At 58.1% G+C, this 22,136-nt stretch overlaps 1 protein-coding gene across 10 annotated transcripts in view; it reads left to right on the top strand.

Annotated features, from left to right (window-relative positions):
* The window catches only part of LOC117639002 (polypyrimidine tract-binding protein 1), a 202,461-nt gene that overhangs the window by 48,489 nt on the left and 131,836 nt on the right, over positions 1–22,136 (top strand). For 4 of the 10 annotated variants that reach the window (XM_034374288.1, XM_034374287.1, XM_034374290.1 and 1 more), the window contains 2 exons: positions 6,505–6,625; positions 20,092–20,181. The exons of 1 other annotated variant lie outside the window; for it this stretch is intronic. In XM_034374288.1, coding sequence (XP_034230179.1) covers positions 6,569–6,625; positions 20,092–20,181 — 147 coding nt within the window. In that variant the 5' untranslated portion in view covers positions 6,505–6,568. Of the gene's footprint in view, positions 1–6,504; positions 6,626–20,087; positions 20,182–22,136 lie in introns of all 10 variants that reach the window. 5 more of the 10 variants (XM_034374292.1, XM_034374291.1, XM_034374295.1 and 2 more) reach the window with 3 other exon arrangements.

Below are 22,136 nucleotides of genomic sequence, written 5' to 3' on the forward strand. Positions count from 1 at the left end.
CTTTTAACGTCCGAGAGGAGGCCCACTCTATGTGTTTCTTCATGAATATTCAACCGGCGCGAGTGATTTCTGCGTGCCTTGCTATCTGCCTTTCTCCCCCTCCCCCCGACGCCCACCCCACCGGGCTGCCCATGAATTCCTCCCCCCACTCCCCCTCCCCTCCACTCCCTGCGAAGCTGTCTTCCCGCCTAATTGAGGATATTCAATTGAAAAAGTTTGGCGGCGGCGGCGACTTTGATTGGCAAATTGACCGGGCGAGCCGCCGTGGTCTCGAGGCAGCGGGCGGTAATAGGCTGTCGGCAGGCACGGCCAGGTGTGCCCAAGTGTCCTGGTGCCCCCCCCCCCCCCTCCACTGCCAAAGCCCGGCGAGTAGGGGATGGCAACGGGACAGAGTGACACCGGCCGCGGCCGCGCTACCCCACGCCGAGGGCGGGTCCTGGCCGGCCAGTCACTAGTGCGCGGCGTATCGGCGGAGCAGTTTGCCTCTGCCGGGCCCCTAGGGTAAACTATACAGTTACCGTCAGTTTAAGAGCATCGCTTTCTTTTCAAGGGCCTCTATGGTAGGTTATGACACTTAGACCCGTGCGACTTGTTCCAGACACCTCAGTAGGATCTAGACAACGAAATGGCTGACAAAGATTTCACCAAAAACTTTTGCGACGCTCTTATTTAACCTGAGAAAAAGGTTACCAAAAACACAGTTATCGGCAGCCAAAATACAGTTATCGGCACCATTTATGACAGTTATCGGCATCCCTTGTTAAAAGGCAAAACATGACCGAAAGTGACGAAAATTTTTAAGAGTCGTCTCAGACATTCTATATATCACCCCTCGACATGTCACGAACCCCCTCTCTCTTCTGTTATGCCTCTTGCGCCCTTCATTTTAGACTCACGGACAACTAGCACCATGAGCTGCGAAAAAACAACCTTTCAAAGCGCGGAGGAGGACATTTCGTAAATCACGTAGATCACTGGGAAAAAGTGGTCCGATTTTATTCAAATTTGGTAGGGGTCTTCCCATGGTCATAATGCATCAGAATATTAACTCCGGGCGACGCCCAAAACACCAGTGAAGTTTGAGGCCACCCTGACGATAACTGTGTTTGGGGTGATTCTCTGGTGCAGTTATCGGCACCCCCCGAATGAGGACAGGCAAGAGGAATTTCTGTGCACCAAGCACAGTATACCCTCTTCAATAGCTGGTGAGAAGGAACCTGGCAAAGAGAATTGTTTTTTCCGGCCCACATTCACGAATTTAACGAAAGATTGAACCCCTGTTCCTAGTATAGAAGATAAGAACGGGCGGCCGAAGCGACCTCTTTCTGCACTTGACAAGGAACGTGGCTCTGTTGGCTGACATGCTCGATCAAACGCGACGCTTTCTCGGTCCTGCATGCTCAAAAGGTGTCTCTAGCGACCTGCATTGGCCGCATCACTAACGGACGCGTACTTGCAGAGCAGGACCCAATTATTCACCAAGATGACGATAACTGTACCCCTGCCGATAACTGTATAGTTTACCCTACCTACTCTGTACCAGCTACCCTCCGTCTCTCTGTTGCCTGCGCTGCTCTCACCATCTCTTCACCACCATCCAAGGGGTCCCCAACCGGCGAAAATCGGTGTACACGGGTGAAAAAGTCACTAAAAGTCAAAAAAGTCAAAAAGTCACAAAAGTCAAAAAGTAACAGAAAAACCACTATAAAGTATCCAAAAAGTCACGAAACAGCCTTTAAAAATGCCAAATTTCAATGAACGCTGGTGGAAAAGTAACTTTTTAAGTCAAAAAAGTCATTTAAAGGTCAAAAAGTCATTTAAAAGTCAAAAAGTCATTAAAACGTGTGAAAGTGAAAATAGTTCCAAGGCAAAACAGTCGCAAAAAGTCAGAAAAGATACTCAAAAAAGTCACAAAAAAGTCTAAAAACAATCAAAAAGTCACAAAAAAGTCAAAAAAGTCAGTTTTGACTTTAAGTCAGTGTACGCTCGCCGGCTCGGTTGGGGACCCCTTGCCACCATCTCTCCACTACCATCTCCGCCACCACCATCTCTCTCTTCCACCATGGCCCACCACCATCTCTCCACCACTTGCTCTCCCTCCACCTGTTCTGCTCTGAAACCTCGACGAGTGCACGGCGCGTTTTTCGTCCCCCTGTTTAATTACCTCGCTGATCCTAAGCTGTTGATTAGTTTGGGTCCCGTGCGGCGTAGCGGCGTCCGTCTCGGGGCGCCCTGCGTCCAGCGCGCCGGCCTGCGGACGGACGGACGGGGGCCGGGCCGCCGCCTCGCCTTGTGGCGTGCTGAATGGTTTACTGTCGCCGTAAGCTTCACCTCGCCCCGCGCCACCCCTCCCCCGGGGGCTTATGAAACCTTTGGCTACCGCTGGCGCTGGCCTGGCGCTGGCCCGGCCCTCGCGAACCTCCTTATCCCCTCTGGTCATCGGGGATTATTTCCCTAAGCTCGCTGGTTTCGGGCTGGCCGGCTGGAGGGTGGATCTTGCTGGTTGCGGCCGCCGGGTCGGCCCCGGTACACTGTGAGGCACGGCACAGCACTGCGAGGCGCCAAAACGAGACCGATTTGGCCGAGTGGCGCCCAACTTCCCTCATTCGTCGCACAAAATTTTAATACATTTTTCATTTGGGTTGCACAAACGCAACACGTGTGACAAGTACGCCATAAATCTTGCAGCACATACCTACCATCATTTGTACGCACAATTTTACAGTGGGTCACCCCTCGGCTTTGGCCCGTCGGCCGTCGCGTTGGCCCGTCAGCGCGGGGCTTTAACGTTTGCCCTGATTGCTCCACTAAAAGCGCGCCGCCTCAAAGCGACTTCCTGTCCTTTAAAAATGATAATCAGGCGTCGCCGACCTGTCTCCGGGTGTCTCCGGGCGACGCGCCGAGCCTACAGCGGCCCCTCCGGGCAGCGAGGCACTCGGAGCCGACGTCCGCCCGCCCGGATAAAAGCAGCAGACTGATTTCGAGAGTCGCCTCCGTCACTCTGTCTCTCTCGCGCCCGCAAGGGACGTCCCACGAGTGCGAGGGCGACGGAGCGAGACTGGCGGCCGGTCGGTCGGGGAGGGGAAGACTTCGGCGAGGCGCTTTCCGTTCTCCGGCAAAGCGGGAAACGCCGCGCGGCGCTGTTTCGGGGAAACACGGCAAGCCGCGGCGAGTATTGATAAGACGGACAGGCTAAAGATTTCCATTCCCTCTAATTATGGCAGCATCCGGGGAAGGTACATAAAGCGTGCGCGCCCCGCCACGCCACGCCCCGCCACGCCCGCCACGCCCCGCCCCGCCCCGCCCCGCCCCGCCCCGCCACGCCCCGCCCCGCCACGCCACGCCCCGCCACGCCACGCCCGCCGCCCGCCACGCCACGCCCCGCCACGCCACGCCACGCCACGCCCTCGCGCTTCGTTACGGCAGCGCACCCTGTGGCTGTTGCTAATGAGCAGTCGATGTTCGCGTGCCCTGCGCCCTGCCTGCCAGGCTCTGCCTACCCTTCGACCCTGTTCGATTCGGCGTGGCTCGCTCTCGCCGCCGCCTTGCCTTGCCTTGCCCTACAGCGCTGCAGGGCTAAGGGTGGGTCGCGGAGCAGCGGCGGCGTACAACGGCCTCTATGTGTGTGTGTGCGTGTGTGTGTGTGTGCGTGTGCGTGTGTGTACGCGTGTGTGTAGGTGTATTGTGCCTGCGCGTGTGCGTACTTTCTTTCGAAGAAGAAGAAGAGAAGAAGGAGGAGGAGGAGGAGGAGAAGAAATGGACAGAAAAAAAAGGAAGCCTCAGAAAAGGCAAGATTCTGTTTCGCCCCTCACTTTGTGGCGTGCGCCCCATTAAAATAATCCGCGAGTCTGAGAGTGGCGGGCCGTGGCGGGGCGTGGCGGGGCGTGGCGTGGCGGGGCGTGGCGGGGCGTGGTGGGGCGTGGCGTGGCGTGGCGGGGCGTGGCGGGGCGTGGCGTGCCCAGCCGAAAATTCCGGCCCGGATTCCGGCCGGAATTTCTAGTTCCGGCCGGAACTTTTCCTTTTTCCGGCCGGAGGTGGCTTTTTTACGGCCGGATTTCTCGGTCCGGCCGGACATTTTTGAAGTCCGGTCGGAATTTTTCGTTCCGGCCGGAACTTTTAAAAATCTCCGGCCGGAGCCTCAGATTCCGGCCGGACCCGAGCCACCGCCCAGAAGGTAGGCACAATTGTATGACAATTAGGTAGACAACCCGCTCCACTTTTTGGGTCATTTTGCGAACGGATGGTCTTACGGGTATGGCGATAGTACCAATCGACTCAGAATCGAAAATTGACCATCCGACCATGCCTTGGACACTGTCCCATGGTCTTTGTGGTCAGAGTGACTGATGACTGCTCCGGCCGGACACTGCCACGCTCCGGCCGGACACCACCGGACTCCGGCCGGACAGCTCTCCGGCCGGAGTCCGGAGGTGTCCGGCCGGAAATTTACCCAAAATACGGCCGGAGTCATAACGGAGTCCGGCCGGACTATTTTCCGGCCGGAGGGTGGCCGGAATTTTCGGCTGGGTGGCGGGCCGTGGCGGGCCGTGGCGGGGCGTGGCGGGGCGTGGCGGGGCGTGGCGGGGCGTGGCGTGGCGGGGCGTGGCGGGGCGTGGCGGGCGTGGCGGGGCGTGGCGGGGCGTGGCGGGGCGTGGCGGGGCGCGGCGGGGCGTGGCGGGGCGTGGCGGGGCGTGGCGGGGCGCGGCGGGGCGTGGCGGGGCGTGGCGGGGCGTGGCGTGGCGGGGCGTGGCGGGGCGTGGCGGGGCGTGGCGGGGCGTGGCGGGGCGTGGCGGGGGCGCGGGCGGGCGTGGCGGGGCGTGGGGGGCGTGGCGGGGCGCGGCGCGCAGACGACGGGAAAGGCGGCGGAGGCGGCGGGCTTGGCGACGGCGAGGCCTTTCGGGTCGCGCTGCTGGCGCTGCTGGAGTGCCGCCGTTTGCAACGAATGCAGATTGAATGCGGCCGTCTGCCGCACGTCGTCGTCCTCGTCTCCGTCGACGCTGTCGCTTTGGCGGACCCGGTCGCGCCCTCTAAGGATGCGGCGACGACGTGCGACGACTTCCTCCAGCGGCCCCGCCCCGCCCCGCCCCGCCCGGCGCGCGGAAGATGACAGCGCGCCGATACGCGGCGTGGGCGTGCGCCACGTGTCCGACGCGTGCCGCCTCAACGTCCGGCGAGCACACGGCTCGTCTCTGCGTGCCACAGTGGGTCAGAAGACTTGCGCCGCCGGCCGAAACTCCGGACGCGTTTTGAGCTCCAGAGTCGCTGAACAGGACTCGAACCGAGCATGTGACCCCACTAATGGTTGCCTCGTTCGGAGTGCGCAATTCATTGGTGGGGTCACACGTTCGGTTCGAGTCCCCTGTCGCGACTCTGGAGCTCAAAACGCGTCCGGGATTTTGACAGCCTCCACCGGTCTCCTGGCAAATCCGCTGGCATGGCACCGCGCTGAAGCGCCGCGCGACGTGCCGCGACACTGCGGGGCGGCAAGGCAAGCTGCCGCCAAATGTGGGTCAGTCCGCACGTGCGCGGCGCGTAATTAGGAGCCGAGGCCCAGCAGTGGCGTCATCGCTCTGCGGGCCTTCCGCAGGGGTGCGAGAGAGACAGACGGAAGGACGTCTGTTCGGCCCCCAGGAGGGATGTGCGGCCAGGTGCTGGAGCAGGCCGTGCAGGCCGTGCTGCTGGAGAGTGAGGGGGTGCGTCGTCAAGCTGGAGCTGAAGGAGAGGAAGTGCGGGAATGGAGCACCCGAGAGAGACAGAGCGACGAAAACGACTCTCGGAATCAGTCTGCTGGTTCTTGATTTGTTGGGGGCATGCTCTTGGAGCCGATGACTCTGAAGAGTGCCCCGTGCCCCTTTGTTTGGACATAAACATTCTTTGATACGCACCGTTTACTGCTCGTTCCAGATTGACAGCCCTCGAGAGCCCCCAGCAATCTCTGTGGTCGCCTATCGCTGAATGCGCGTCACTCGGAGGAGTATTGGAGCTTAAAATCCGCCCGTGCCCTCGCTCTGGGCGGGTGTTGCGTCGCTTGGCCGTCGCGTACCCGCCCGGGCCAAGGCCGGGCCCAAGGCCAGGCCCGCCACTGCTGGAGGCTGGAGGGTTGACTCGGCTCGGCCGGCCCGACTCAGCCGACTGACCTGCCCGCCTGACGCGGCCCGGGTTCAGCAGCTGGACAAGCACAATAGAAATTGGACTAATTTTGAGCAGGCTTGAGGTTGGGCCTGGCCAGGTCGGGCCTCGGCCTGGACGCTCCCTTGTCTTCCTCCCCCTCCCTGTCCGCCCCTCGGGCGGCCCACCGTGCCCTTAATGACTCTCGTATTGTTTTGCCGAAGCCACAATCCCTTCTTGTCCCAGTTCTGTCCCCCAAATCGTGCACTGTTCTTCATTGAATTTCCCTCTTCATGCACTTTTAACTTCATCTGACCTGCGGTATTGTCCTCTATGGTGGTGGAACACTCTTGCACTGTCCTTGCTTACGTCTGTGCGTCTTTCTTGTGCTTGCAGGTAAGCGGAGCGGCGCGTCTCTGTCTTGCTCTTACTCTTGCTGTCGCTGCTTCACTCTTACACCATGAAGAGACCGGCCGTCAAGGACGACAACTACCCCCGGGACTACATCAACGGACAGGTAAAGGCGGAGTATGGGACGAGGGCGGATCCAGGGACGGGCTCTGGAGGGGGCCATGCCACAAAAGTTGCCTTCCTGCAAGTGCGACTTTTTGCCTTTTTGGGCTTGAGGGGAGGCAGTGCCCCCATCGGCCCCCTCCCCTGGACCCGCTCCTGGGACATGCAGCGGCCGTCGTGGCTCACAACTCGTTCGACCAAGTTTTTGTTTTCAACAGTTTTTCTCTAAATGGCATCCCAGCCGATTAGTAATGATGTCTTATTCATTATAGCAGGGATGCAAAAATGTTTCTGGAAATGGGACAGCTCTACGAAATATATGTTGAAACAAAAATGATGGAATCCGTTGTGAGGGCGAGCGTAGACCGGACCAAATGTCATAAAATGACAAAGCGATGCCGATACGAGAGGCAGAGAGTTGCCGAACACGAACGAAGGTGTCAATCAAACAGGATGGTGGTTGTTCAGAAAGTCACTTGATGCTACTATTGCTTATGTGTCTTCAGTGTGATCTGCGACTTCGTAACTTGTTTACTTTCTTCTGGAGTCTTGGTAGTTGGAAAACAGCGATATCCTAGAGTGCCCGTTTTGGGACTCGACAGGGCCGAAGCATTGGCCACTAAGTACTCCGTCACTTCCACCACCTGTTTATTTATTTCTTGCTTCGAACTAATTTCATTTCTTTTCCGATGCTTCTCGATTTGTTTCCCTGTGTTATTTGCGTGATTTGATTCGTGGCAAGTTTTTGGTTTTCATTTTCCAAGTGAGATGCATGTGTTTTTTTTCTATTGCATTTTTGATTGTGCATCGTGGTCACGGTTTGCGTTTTTTTTTTTCGACCTGTCTCTTCGTTGTCTTTTTTTTCCCATATCGTATTCTAGGATTTCCATTTTGTCACGAGTACTGCCGAGAAAAGCCAAGGCATGCAGGTGAGCAGCAGAGCGATTCCGAACAGTTTGCTGTGTCGCTCTCGCTTTCATGGGGCACTCCGTAGGGGTGCGAGAGAGACAGTGCGACGAGTGGACTTTGTGGAACCGGAACCCGCCTGCAGACCCGGACCGGACGACAGCAGCAGCGGGACGACGATGCTGCCCCGTCTCTCTCACCGCTGCAGCTCGCTCCGTGCGTGCGAGAGAGACAGAGCGACGGATACACTGTGCGGAACCAGCCTGGACCATTGTGGGTGCTGGAACAAAGCAGCCGTCCGGCCGCCGCCGTTCCGACTCGGCCTTCATTTAGCTCGCTAAGACTCCCTGATATTGCTGCTTGATCCGGGCTTTCAGCCGGCCGCCCCGCCCCGCGCCGCCCCGCCCCGCCCCGCCCCAGACGTACGTGGCCACCTGCAGTTCCTGGTGCCTTTTGATGCGGCCCCTCCGCTTCTCCTCGGCCGGCCGATCGGCGGGTAAGCCCCTCCTGGCAAGACAGGACCCGAGTCCCCCGAGTTGCTCGTCGGGTAATCGCGGCGGATCCTCCCGTGTAGCGCTCGCTTGCTCGCTGCGGCTCCGCGCCGCCTGTTTCTGACTCCACGCCAAGCTGGCTGGCTGGCTAGGGTGTGGGGGTGCATGTCGCGTAAGTGCCCTGGTTGTCGGCCGCGAACTGGCTGACTGTTCATCCCGGAGGAGGGGGCGGGGCGGGGCGGGGCGGGGCTGTCGACAAGGCAATGAAACACGACACCTGCCTTGCCGCCGCCACCACCACCCCGCCGCCAGTCAAGCGAGCCCTCTGCATTTACACGTCCTGAGTCACGGATACCCCGCCAGGCCGGCAGCGCGCTGGCGGAGGGAGCGCCGTGCTGGGTAGGCAAGCCCGCCCGACACGGCCGCTCGACGGCACTGCCTACCTCACAGGCGCTCTCAAGGCGCGCAGCCTGCGTGGTGCGTCGTCCTGGACGGCTAGCGCCGTGCAGGGCAGGCAAGCCCGCTCGACACGGCCGCTCGACGGCACTGCCCACCTCGCAGGCGCTCCCAAAGCGACACACTGCCTCGTGGGCCAGAAGACCGGTGGAGGCAGGCGGTCGCAATTCCAGACGTGTTTTAATCTCCAGAGTCGCTGAATGGGATTCGAACCCTACGTGTGACCCCACCAATGAATGGATCGCTCTCCGAACGAGGAATCCATTGATGAGGTCCCACGCTCGCCTTAAGTCGTGTTCAGCGACTCTGGAGCTCAAAACGCATCCGCGATTTTGACCGCACCTCCACCGGATTTCGGTCTTCTGGCCCACTGTACGTTGTCTGTCGCGCTCCCCTTTTCGCTCCAAGCGTTATTTGTCGGCTACTTCGCTGAACTACTGCATCGGTTGCGAGCGCGCGCTCGGGAAGCGAGCCGTGAACGTTCACGGCCGGGTGCTGCGCCACGCTCGGCATTTGATGTGGGCCGGCCAGCCCCTTTGTTCGTGCACCTGTTGCCGTTGCTGTGCGCCTGCTAGAAGTTCTGCTCACGTTTGATTTAGTTGCGTGAGAGGATCATTCAAGTTGGGATGAGGGTCGTTTGTGGGGCCACTGTTTGCAGACGGGCCGGGCCCGGCCGGCTGATTTGGCTGCCGCTGCCCAGTTTGTGTCGCTTAACTGACTTCTCCCTCGGCGTAGCGCTGCCTGCCCGGCCTGCCCGGCCTGCCCTCGCCTCGAGGCCAACTTTGATCTCTTTAGTGGTTGATCCACTGCGGCTGGCCTCGGCCCTGGCCCCGGCCTGCCGTGGGCGGAGACGCGACCCTGACGATCTCCCCGCTACGCCCCGCCCCGCCACGCCCACCACGCCGCGCCACGCCGCGCCCCGCCACAGCAGCCCGTCTTCCCTTTCTATCCGCTGCCTCATAAATTAGAAAAGGGCCTTACCTCGGCAGCACAACACTCAGCAGCGCCGCCTTGCTACACGAAAAAAAAGGAAGAAACATGCAAGTTGTTTCGGTATGATTCATGTCCAATCGGAGACTTTTCGTTTCCTGGCTGTGAAGGATTTTTCGGGGGAGCGAACAAAGATATCTCAGCTGGCATCGTCGCAGCAAAATGTTAGTTCTGATGGTCTCTGAGCGCGCGCGCGCGTGTGTGTGTGTGTGTGATGGCCGCAATGAAAAGGCACCGTCGCCACATGTTGCCCCTTCTTCTCGATTTTGATTACTTTTCCCGATCGGCCCCTGGCACGGCACGGCACGGCGCGGCTCGGCACGGCCTTCGCCGCGGCGCCCCTTTGAAGCTGGCTTGCTGGCTTGCCCGGCCCTCGGAGGAGGCTGTCCCTGTCCTCTGTCTGACAATATCCTCCTGACGGCAGCAATATTGCGCCGGGAGACGTAAATTCTTTATTTTTGCCCGTCTTGTTTCCCTCCTCGTTATCGCACTGCGTCTTGTTGAACGTGTCGGCAGGGAAGACCAAAACCCTTACGCGGCGGTTTTTGTATCATTTCGCCGCACATTTTTCCCGCCTCTTATTTACATCCCCTCATATTTTCTACTCTCTCTCTCTCTCTCTCTCTCTCTCTCTCTCTCCTTCTCTCTCTCTCTCTCTCTCTCTCTCTCTCTCTCTCTGGGCAAAGTAATTACTGCGTCGCTCGCAGGGGCGGTCGGTGTCGTCCGGGCGTCGTCGGGGCCGTCGCGGCGGTGAGGCGGCGGCTCGGGGGCGGCGGCGGCGGGGTCTGGGGGCGGCAGGGCGGCGGCGGCGGGTCGCGCGGAGTTACTTTGCGCAGCTTTTGTCGGGCCTCCAATCTGGGAAGGGCCTGGCCTGCCTGCCCTGCAACAGGTGCACCTCATCTCACACGTTTCTAAAGACGCGCCCCGCCGCCAAAGCGCCCCGCCCCGCCCCGCCCCGCCCCGCCCCCCCCGCCCCCGTGGCGATAGTGTACGTGCCAAGTCGTGCCAAGTTGGGCGGAGTATCATTTTCAAGTTTAATAAGACGATAAGGCGACATCCTTACGACGCTTTGTTTTGAGCCCTTTTTTTTCGTCTCTCGTTCCCGCGCGCAATGGTTCGCCGTATTTGCCGTTATAATTACTTCCACCTCGAGGATGAGAATAAAACAAGAGGACTGGCCGTCGCCTCGTTTTTGTTGTTGTTTGTTTTTTATTTTCCGCCCGTGAGAGGTGAATTTGTAGCGCACTTGCTTTTCCGCTGTGTTGCGAAAGCTAGGAAAAGCGCACAGTGGTGCGCCGGGTCTAGCCCGAGTCCGACGCCGCCGGCTGTGTTTTAACGATATCGAAACGGTGGCGGCTCGTCGGGGGCGGCGCGGGGGCGGCGCGGGGGCGGCGCGGGGTATCGGATGCTCCCGCTCCGCGCTCGTCGTCGGGGTGCGGAGCGGAGCAGTGGAGCACTGAGCAGCGCGTCCCCTTTTCCCCGAACTTGCCGATGCAACTTCTCGGCGGACCGTTTCGCCATGTAATCACTCGTTCATAATTAACCCCACCCCCGCGACGCCCCACTTACGTATTTTGCATCGTTAATTAACCGTTTAGCATCCCGAGCCGGCCTAGGTGTGCAGGCCTGCAGCCCGCCGCGTTGTTTGGTCCCCGATCGCTTTTTGCGCCCCGACTGCCCTCTTTCCTGTTTCCCCTCGCCCTGCCCCACTGGTAAACTAAAGCGTACTCAGTGCGCCCAGTGGTTGTACGCTCGGCTTCTAGCGTAGCTCTCCGTTTTACCCCTCCGATTATCCAGGCTAAATTCATGGGAAAATTGAATTTCTTCTCATTGACAATTAGCAGGTCCATGCTTGAGTGAACTTTCCCCACAACCTCGCTTCGGGTTTTCCAGTGATCTTAATCCTATCCCCTCCACAATGGGGCGGGCCCCGCCCCGCGTAGCCTCGCGCGGGGCACGTGGCCGAGACGTCACCCTGCTCGTCCGCACCCATACCCGTCCCGCCCTGTATCTCGGGCGCGCGCGGCCGCCTGTGGACTTTAAAAACTCGTTACGTTGTTAGCACAGCGGGGGAAAAGAGAAAGAAAGAGGCCAGCAGGCAAATTCAGGGGGAGCGGCCGAGGCCGTGCACACTGCAAGCGGCGGCTCAGGACGACGTGAAGGCTGGCCGGGTGACGGCGGCGGCCCGGTAGTCTTGGGGTGTTTATCTGCCATGCACCGCACTACCCCTTTCGGCCTGCAGGCCGTCGCCTAGGTCGTGTCCTCTCTCTCTCTCCCTCTCTCTCCCTCCGCCGCAAATTGGAGATTTGGAGGGCCTAGCCGTGCAACTTGCCGGCGCGCGTCACTGCCATTTTATGACCTCTTTCCTCCGTGTTCTCAGTGTAACTCTCCACTCCCCCCGCGCCAATCTTCAACCCTCTCGTCCCCCCACCCCCACCCCTCAACCCCCTACCCCCACCCTGCGGCCCGCCTAGGCTGGTCATGTTTGCGTTATCATTTGCTGCGCCCGGAAGGCAGGTAGAGCTTCTGTTGCTGACATGTCGCGTCCCCCCTCCCCCACCCTTCTCCCCCTCATCTCCCCTCCCCCGTCCCTCGCTCCCCTTTTCCGCTGTTTTCCTCTTCGTTTCCTTTTTCGAGCTGCGCACTTATTCGTCATTACGCGGGGCGGGTTGGTGCGTGTGTGCGCTGATAATTTAAACAGAGAATGAAAATGCGTGGAATGAATTGGCTTTTCCTTTGAGGCGTTATTAAAACGCCGCGAGGGCCCGGCAGGGCCGGCAGGGCGCGCCTACACTGTAATATCGTCTGAGATTGCACTGCAGCGCTCACTTCGAGTATTTCCTAGTTCTTTTCTTTGTCGTTTCGGTTTTTGTTTCGCGCGTGTGAGATTGGTGCGTACCTACAACCATGCACCCGCCCTAGTGGCACAGTTTCCGATAAAATAAGGTTACGATGCAAGGTTCTTTTACCGCAAAGTCTTAGAGGTTGTTGCAAAATTACTAAACTATTTCAGTGCGTGTCTGCACATCACTGTGACTACTTTTCTCCCCTCGCCACAAGTATTTTCCGGCGTTTTCGAACCGTTCCCGGCTGGCCGACTCCGAACAAGACTTTGCTCTGTCTCCCTCGCGCTCACGGGGCGTCCCCCTTGGCGTCCCCCGTCCCGCAGTGTGCGAGTGAGACGGAGCGCCGCAGCGCAGTCAGTCCGTCCGCAGGCAACTTGGGTATTTACCCGGCCATTTCTCAGCCTTTCGACGGCCTTTAGTGATGGGCGGCTCGCGTGCCTTGCGTGCCGCCCAGGGCGCCCCGCCCGGACCGTCGCACCAATCAGGACGTAGTTTGCGCCGCCCGGACACCTCGCTGGAGTGCGGTGGAGTGGCGCTCTCCGGGCCAAGACCTGTTCGGGAATACACTGGTGAAACAGAACGATATACGCCCTTAAAGGGCATAAATTGTTTCTGCCTTTGGGAAGGGCATTAAAATTTTGCTTGAAATGCCTATACCATTCACGCCCTTCATAAAACGATTTATGCCCTTGGGAAGGGCGTAAAAGAGTATTTATGCCCTAAAGGGCGTAAGTTTTGTGCCTTTGTTTTACCAGTGTAGGGCTTAGCTTCAGACATTTTATATACGATCTGTCTATTCGTCCCCATACACAAGTGCAGTGTGTTTTGATCATCAAGTCTCTAGCTAGCATGGATCTCTCCTACACTGTAAACTTAAGTGCACGTAGGTGCTATTCTCTTGTCATCGTGACGAGTGTTCGCTTGACTCTATGTAAAACAAGGATCAAGAATACACTTTATTTTGGTGAAGGCCTTTTTAATTTTTTTAACGGTGTATCTCGAGTGCTTCTAACTTATTGTGGCCAATGCTGATCCCGAGATTAATAACACATTATTTTTTCAGTGCAGAGTGCGCCGTGCCTCGCCGTGCCTTTGAGGCACCACCGTAGCCTCCTTGAGACGACTCCATCGACGGGGCTCAGCCTCCGAGGTGGAGGGGCGCGCCCTTGCCACCGCGCAATCCATACCGTCACAGCTGAAGGCGAAGTCCGACAGTGGTCTGTGCGTTATGCTCTGCCCCAATAAGTCTCCATGCGAGTGCAAGAGAGAGAGAAACAGCCGTCACTCGGAATCAGCCCGCTGGGTGCGGGGATTGTGCCACCGCCAGTTATCATTGCCGCTTCGCCGTTTTTAGGACAGGGGTGCTTTTTACACGCATTTTTATCTCGCTGCCTGGCCTTTATTGTGGCAGCGAGAGTGGCCCGATCTCCTCTTTGTCGATGCGAATGCAGCCGGGCAGTCGGCCCCGCCCGGCCCGGCCGTTGTGTAGCCATAGGCCATGCCGTCGTTTTCTTTTGTGACGAACCAGGATGTTGCACGGCGCGACCGAGCGACAGTCTGACAGTAGTGCACTGTACTCTCGAGGTCCAGTTTCATCAACGCCAGCAGACTGATTCCGAGAGTCGTTTTCGTGGCGGTTTCTCTCGCACTCACAGGAGCGTCCCGCACAGGTGCGAGAGAGACAAAATGACCAAACAACTCACTCTCTGAATTATCATCATAGCTGTTAGGCACTCTCTGAATCAGTCAACTGTATATCTATTCTGCTCTCCCCCTCCCTCACCCCGTCCACCCCTTCCACCTCCCCTCCCTCACTCTGTCCACCCCTCCCCTCCCTCACCCTGTCCACCCCTTCCACCTCCCCTCCCTCACCCTGTCCACCCCTTCCACCTCCCCTCCCTCGCCCCGTGACGTCCATTACCGCCGCGAAAAATGTGGTGCCATTAAGTATCGAAACAACACAATGCACAGAGCAGGCTGATCCGTTTGAGTTTCGGCCCAATGTATTGCGTCCACGTCCCCCCCCCCCCCTCTCCCTCCCCTCCCCAGCTGCGCAGTTTGAGTGCATCAAAAGCTGCGGGGGAGGGAGGGGGCTCACCTGACGCGGTGGGGCTGGCGAGGGGGTGGCGGAGTGGGGGGCTATTATCTGCCTGGAACAAATTCCACAAATTCTTTCAACATAATCGCAGCCGCAGTGTTTTAGTGGCGCGACGGGCGGAGTGGTCTGGTGGGACGCCCCGCCCCGCCCCACCACGGCCCGCCCCGCCCCGCCCGCCCCCCCCCCCACGCCCCGCCGCGGCCAACCACGCCCCGCCATAAGGAAGGCTGTAGTGTGGCCAGGACGGCCGTCCAGGATTTTAGCGGCGCCGCCTCATATGGGCGACGCGCTGCGAACTGCAGTTCCCTCGCCCCGACCTAATCCTGCACCAGCCCCCCATTCGCCCCCTTCTCCCCTCCCCCGCCTCCCTCCCCCTTCCCCCGCCGCCCCATACAGTGCGCCCCCATACCTGCGCGTTGCGAGGCGTGGCGCGGCGCGGCGCAGTTTGGGGATGGTTCTCAAAGTTTGGGTCCCAAAGTTTTTACGGGATCCTCCGGAGCGACATCACACCGCCTACAAATTAAGGGAAAGCCTTCTGCTGCCTAATAAACATTACAGTAACATCCTCGGGGGCGCGGCGGCCCGGGGCTGCTCGGGGCGGAACGCCTCGGAACGCCTCGGAACGCCTCGGAACGCCTTGGAATGCCTCCCCCGTGGTGCCCCGCGGGGCGTTCTTTTGGACCAGGCAAACTTGCATGGCTCCGAGAAGAGAGAGCGCGAGACGGGTGCGCGATCACGTGATTAAATAAGTGGCTCAGGTCCTCCCTCCGACGAAGCGAGTCATTCATTATTTTCCGAAAGGTCCGCAAGGGTCAAGAACTCTTTCTTAGCGACGAGACTGAAGGTTGTCGAATGGAGGGCAGCCCCGGAAGTAACCCAAGGGGGTCGTCACGTGACTGGGTCCTGTGAGAGCTCGTTAAGTGCAGCCTTTGGTGTGTGTGTGTGTGCGTGTGTGTGTGTGTCTGCCACAGTCTGTGTGTATGCGTGTGTGCGGGAGCATGCACCGGAGTGTTGTGCCGTTCAGTGCAGTAGCGAGCAGTATATTGTGATTGCGCTGCTCTAATTGTGAAAACTGCGAGAACAGTTAGCGGGAGCTATGCACTTGTCTGTGTGTGTGCGCGTCTGTGTGTTGTATTGTGCGACCCTGCATGTCTGTGTGCATGTATGTGTGTGTGGGGTCGACGCAGAGAACGCGGAGTTCGTTCCAGTCTTCATGAGGGAGAAGCCACCAGCTTTTTCAGGCCGCGACCGCCGCCACTTCCAACAAAGTTTGGGTCCGCGCGGAGAGGCCCGCGCCCTTTTGTTGAGGCGGCGGCGCGGCGGCCCACTGCGAAGGGATTGTGGAGGCGCGGGCGCTTTGGCCCGAGGGCGTTCCGCGAAACAAAAACTGGATACAATTGAACGGAATTGATGTCTGTGAGATGGAAGCGGGATCGGGTCTCACGGGGCGCTGCCCGGCGGGCTGCCTCGCACGCCGGCAGACTTTCCGACTCCGCTGTCGTCGCTCTGTCTCTCTCACTCTGACGGGGCGCGAGAGAGACGCAGCGACGTGTGTGGAGTCGCCCTGCAGGGGATGGCGCGCTATGCACGGCCTTTCACTCCCCGTTGACGGCCCGTGCTTTTGTTCCCGCTCTGCTTCACGGGCGGAAAAGGGAATTAGCTTTTCATGCGCAGAGTTGCCCTTTTAGTCGCATGGATCGCATTGGTTTGGCCACTTATTTTGTTGCATTTTTCATTGGCTTACGAATGGAGTCCTGTCTTTCGCCAAACGTGCAACGTTTTGGGGATTTTGAAGTTTGACAAATTATTTGAAAGAAAATTCGTTGGAATCAGGTTTTTTAATTTATCAAAGTTTGCTGTCCAAGATAAAAAAAGGATTTCTCCTATACACAATCCCTTAAAAAGAACTGCACCCGCGTTTGACCTGCTGAACCTGCTCTGGGGATCCCAGAGGAATCCCTGCACTATTTCCCACTGCCCATGTTGTATTTGTTCCCTGGAGAGGTTAAACATGACGCGAAACCGTTTTGTCCACTGTAAACTGCCCCTTCTCTTTCCAGCGTGGTGGCGCTGCTGGCCGGTTCCATTCACGCGGTATGCCTCTCATTGGAGCGCCGTAATGAGTTTACCTGTTGACTCTTAGTGGTGTCATTTTGCGCGCGTTTTGTTCGCCGTGGTCCGGCGGCAGCGCGCCGCACGGCGAGCCGGGAGAAGCGTGCAACGGAAATAGCCCTTTTTATCCATGTTCCTGAGTGATTTAGCCCTATCATGTTGAAATAACCACCGCACGCAAAAACGGTTTCTGGTTTTCCCAGGAACTCCCTAAAAATTCCTCATGTTCTTACTGCATACTTCCCAGGAAAACCAGGAATCGTTTTTTTGCCGTGTGCATAATTTAAAGTCTGGAGCTCAAAACGCGTCCGAGGTTTTGACCGCCTCCTCCGGCCTTGTCCGCATCGCAAGCCCATGAACCGATGACGTCGCGCCGCGTCCCGCCGCGTCCCGCCGAAGTCTTCGGCCGCCTTGCCGCGCGGCCACGCGGTGCGGTTACTTTTGTCGTCTAATCGCAGTTTCTAATCCCCAGGCCAGGCCGGCGCAACAGCTTTTGCGCTTATTGTGCGGCTACACTACAAGCAGGCCGCGCGGTGCAAGTTGCCGCGTTGCTGCGGGCCCCACAGTGTAGGCCCCGCGCCACCTACAGCGGCAATAGGTTCCCATTGGGTTCCCACATCGACCCCGCGCAGTGCCGTGCTCGCTTGCGCCGTGCTTAGGCCTTAATTTCCTCCCGACAAACTTTTGGCCGGTCGCTTAATTAAACGACTCGAGATATGACGATTAAAATGGCTGTCTTAATTAACGACAGGCTAAAGTTATCTTGTTTGACGCGGCGAGAGCGTCTGGTGGCGCCGCGCCCCGCCGCTGCTGCCGGTGCGGTGCGGGGCGCGTCGAGGTGATCCAGGGGATGCTGTCGTAGAGCTGCAGCCGAGGCGAAGCCGCGGCGCCCTGCACGCAACCCACGCACCTTTACACTGTTGACAGACTTGTTACTCGATGACAAGGCTAATTCTACTTGCAAGATTGTCATTAAACCAGTTGATGACTTAGTCGTCACGCCCATGCAATAAGAAAAGGATAATGTCATCCACTGCTTTTCATATAAAGTCACAGCTTTTTTTTGTACAAATTTTTACACTTACACAAGCAGAACCTGCGCACCTAGTATGTACGCCCCTGCTTCTCGCTCACACACACAACTCCTTTCCCCTTTTTCTGTTTCTCTCTCTCACACACATACACAGCCTAGCACCCCTGGCATTTCTTCACACACACACACACACACAACACACACACAGACGCAGGTGCGTTGCATAGGCCGCGCCACAACACGGCCGCGTCGCGTCGCGCCGCCCGTTATTATTAAAGTTGTTCTGGAAGACACATTCATCACTGACTTGCGAGTTTGCCGCCGGGGAAAGGAAAAACGGTGGACCGGTAGCGGCGGCGGCGCGGCGGCCAAAGTGTTTTCATTACTGCAGCGCTGCACGTCGACGCTGGGCGACGCGACGCTGTGAGACGACGCCGCCCCGGCCATTCGCTCGTCTGTCCGGTCTGCGCGTTCGTTCACTGTCTTTCCGTTCATTCGTCTGTTCGCCCAGGTCTGTTCGTCATAGAAGAGTCACAAGTGACGCAAACAATTTCGGAAAATTCGCGTATTTGTGTGTGTGGGTGGGGGATGCCCAAGCTGGTGAACTAGAGAAGTAGAGCATTGAACAAGCCCAGGTGAGATGTTAAACTAGCCTCTCCCTGCAAAAAGGAAAAACTTTGGAAATAATTATTTTTTTTCATTGGGCAACAGTGGCTTTTTATTTTTCGTCCCCTCTGCCACGCTGCCCTGCCAACCCTGCCGTCCTTCGTCCTCGAGGTTCAAATTGGCCGCGTCACCGGCGACACCTCGGCCGATAATTGAGTCCCCGTTTGGGTTTTAAATGCCGTCAATCACGGAAGCCCGGCAGCCACTGGAAGGGGCGGGGCGGGACGGGACGGCCAGTCTGACGACGCCTCGGTCCGCTCAGTAATCGAATTAAATGGCGGCTTGGTGATGAACAGATTACGCCCGCTTGGTGGTGGTTAGCAACTTTATTTTCGTTTTCATTTTTGGCCGCGGTGACAGTTCCTTTTTTGTTGCGGCTCAGACCCTAAGCAGGGAGGATCGTAAACTCGCGCTTGGTGCGCTTGATCTGGGCTGAAGGTAGGACTCCAGTCTGGCTAGATCTGAGACTGCACTGCAGGGCTAGATACAAGACTGCGGGGCTATCTTGGACTGCACCTAGGCTGGATCTGAGGCAACAGGTCAGAATCATGGACTGCATGGCTGCACCTGGAACTGCAAGGGGCTGCATTTGACAGCATAATGACTAGGGGCTGCGTCCGGTATCGCCTCCCTGATCCATCCCACGATCGCTTGTGGTCCAGGCGTCAATAGGAATGGCTTGGACGAGGAAGAGGCCTAAGCACCCCCTTAGTGCCGCGACCGAAACGGCAGACGATCAATTGTGGTGCTTCCTCTCAAGTTCGGGCAGGCTTGCTTCGCCGGGGTGGCAGGCCTTTGAAGGCCTACCCTCCATTTCACCTAGATGCATCTTTTTCAACGTGAGTTTGTGTTCCCTGTCAGCTTGACGCTGCCGTAGACCTCCTTCGGGTGTCAGCCCGCTGCTGCCGAAACCCCTCCCACCCACGCCTGTTGTTGATCCGTCTCGTTTTTTTCCTCGCCGAGTCGCAAAAATGTTGATCAAAACGCGTCGGGACTGCATGAAGCGGCGCGCAAGTTTAATGCCGGCAACTTTTGCTCGGAAGCCTTGCTGCTGCGTCTGTCTGCGGCCCGGCCCGCCCCGGCCGGCGGGACAGACCAGTGACGCGCCAAGTTTGTTGAAAAACGGGGCTCGCGCCGCCCAGCCGCCGCCGCGGTGGTCCACCTGCAGGCCGAGTCAGAAGCACCGCTCGCCCTGTCCCTCTCGCACCCCCGCGGCGAGTCTGAGCGTGCGAGAGAGACTGAGTGCTGTCCGGCGAGGGCGAGCCTCGCTGCGATGGAATTGATGGGGTTGGCACCGCAGCGCTCCGCAGCGCAGCGCCGCCGTGGTTTGGCGTCCTGGAGATTAGCTGTGTTTGCGGGCCGCTATCTGGAGCAGGTGGGCGCGCTCGTTGCGTTTGTTTGGGCGGGGCGGGGCGGGGCGGGGCGGGGCGACAAGGGGATGGTCTTTGTGCGTTACCCATATTGATGAGTTGTTTGGCTGGGAAGATTAGTGAGCGACGCTTCCCCTCCACTGCCAATATTGCCGTCGCGGTGGCGCTTCGATAAATTTCAACTTGTCGTGCGAGCGAGAATTTCACCGCATAAATAGGAACCACGGCAGGAATAATCTAACTCCCGAACTAACCGGTTATTTGTGACGGACAATATTTTCCAACTCTCCTGAAAGTTAGCGATTATTGTCTCAGTCATGACGCATTTCTCTTTTGTTGCGATCAGATCCTTCCTTCTTTTTCAGGTCCGTGCTGGCTGTTCCCTTTTTTTGCCTTTGAACGCCGTACCAATGTTTGCTTTGCAGTTTGCTGTGATCAGGAAATGGTCGCAGTGTGGTGTAGCTCGGTGTGTCATGTGGCGTGTTTGTCTGCCCACAGGTAGGTGGAGCCAAACATGCTGACCTGCGCCAGTGTATCCCCCATGCTGCCCTCGGGCTTCGACCTCCTGCCGGCCCCCTTTCCACCTCTCAAGGTAAGTCCTCGATATTTTGGCGCTGGAAAGTCTGCCTTCCTGGAGAGGGGTCATTTCAAGCAGCTCCCCTCACGCGCTGTGAAATTTCCTCAACAGACCGAAGCGGCGTGCTCACAATCAACACCACTCCCTGTAAAGCCATTTTTTGACTTGAAAGTGGTGTTAATAATTACGAGGGATGTTTTCTTATTTTGGAACAAACGGCTTTTTAGTGCGTAGGTTCTACATAAACGGGTGGGGCACGCCGGGTTCATATGGCGCACCAGATCAAATACAAAGAAAACCGTCAAGACACCGCAGAGTTTCTTGCTGACAGCGTTGACGTTTCTTACACAAAAATACCTCCGTCTTATCCCCCCACAAGAAGAAAAAAGAACTGGAAAGTAAATGCGATGCCCTCCCTTTCGTCTGATCGTGCTCGCTGTCGTGTTGACGTTTATTTGAGTTGGCAAAATCTATTGAGTCTGCCGCCGATTCCTCTCCCTCTGAGGATTGGTTCCGCCGCGATGTTGTTAATCCGTTGATCCCAAGCCCGCTGCTCGAAGGTAGGACGTCTTCCAAACACACACCGCGGTCGGGACGCCACGCCCCGCCACCCCACGCCACGCCCTGCTATCGAGCCGTTTAAGTTTGTGTAATAAAAGCAAGGGAAGCCGCCGTGCTAATATTTGCCTCTGCTGGGCGACGTTTATAGAAGTTTGAAGCGCGAGGTCCGCCGGCGGCTCGCCTTGCTCGTCGTGACGCATTTGGACACGGCGTCCCCGCGACCAAAAATTTGGGGGCGAATTTCGCCAAGTTTCGAGGCTGAATCAAAAGTTGAGTCGGATGATGGGCGCGGACTGAAACGTTCCCCTGGGCGTGCGTTTTGGTCGGGGCGGGACTCAACGTCTCCGGCAGGCGCACTGTCGGAGTTGAGTTTTGTTTCAGATAGTTTCGGTTTGTTATGAAAACTTTTTTCCCCGTCGTTTGTCGAGACGAAGCAACTGTGTATTGGGAATGTCGAATCGAACAGACTGTCCGATCCAGGTAAAGTAAGGTGCACATGCGAATGAAACGAACCGTCAGCGATCGAGGGGGTTCTGGAAAGTTTCTGCTGGCCGTTTTACTGTGTTATTTTTCTTTTCTGCTGGACTTTAGTGTACCCTACACTGTATGCGAGCTGGTAGGGAAGCGCTGACCTGCCCTGGAGACTGATGCCGAAAGTCGTTTTGGTCGCTCTTTCTCTCTCGCTTTCATGTGGTATCCCGTGTAGGTGCGCGAGAGGCAGGCGACGAAAACGACTCTCGGAGTCGGTCTAGTGCCCGGGCGGGCGGTCTAGGCTAGTTCGAATCGACTGTTACGACCGCCACTTTGTCTCCGTTCGTAAAGTCCCCCTTTTGACGGGCGGGTGCCATGCGCCTGGGGATGGCACGCCGTCTCGCAACAAGTCGCTGACATTTGTCAAGCGCGCCTCGCCACGCCACGCCCCGCCCTGTGTCACGTGTGGGCGGACGGGCAAACGGGCGCGGCCTGGCGGCCCTTCGCCATATCGGACCTGTTGGTCCCCCCGCTTCCCTCTCTCTCCCACTTCCACTCGGCCGGATCACATCTCTGAAGGGCCGCGATCTTTGGCTTCCGGATGTCCCGGAGCGAGGCTTTCAAACCGCAGGCGGGGCCGCCCTGCCCTTCCTCGCTCCCTTCGGAAAAAAATCGTTCGCGGCGTAAGGCAAAAGTTACTCGGCTCCGGCGGAGGGCACGCGCCGCGGAGCCGCGGGTTGGCTGCTTCCGAGGGACCGGCCGCGTCGGCCTGTCTCTCTCTCACCCTCACAGGACGCCCCATGCGTGCGAGAGAGAAACCTTTCACTCGGAGGGGCTGGTGCCGCCCTGGCCGGGAAGGGCCCTGGAAGGGCCGGACCTCGCGGCGCTCGCAAGGGCTGTGTGGACGCAGCCCATCCAGGGCTCTTGTTTCCCGAAGG

This window comes from Thrips palmi, unplaced genomic scaffold (genome assembly GCF_012932325.1).
Source record: "Thrips palmi isolate BJ-2018 unplaced genomic scaffold, TpBJ-2018v1 HiC_scaffold_10, whole genome shotgun sequence".
Lineage (NCBI taxonomy): Eukaryota > Metazoa > Arthropoda > Insecta > Thysanoptera > Thripidae > Thrips > Thrips palmi.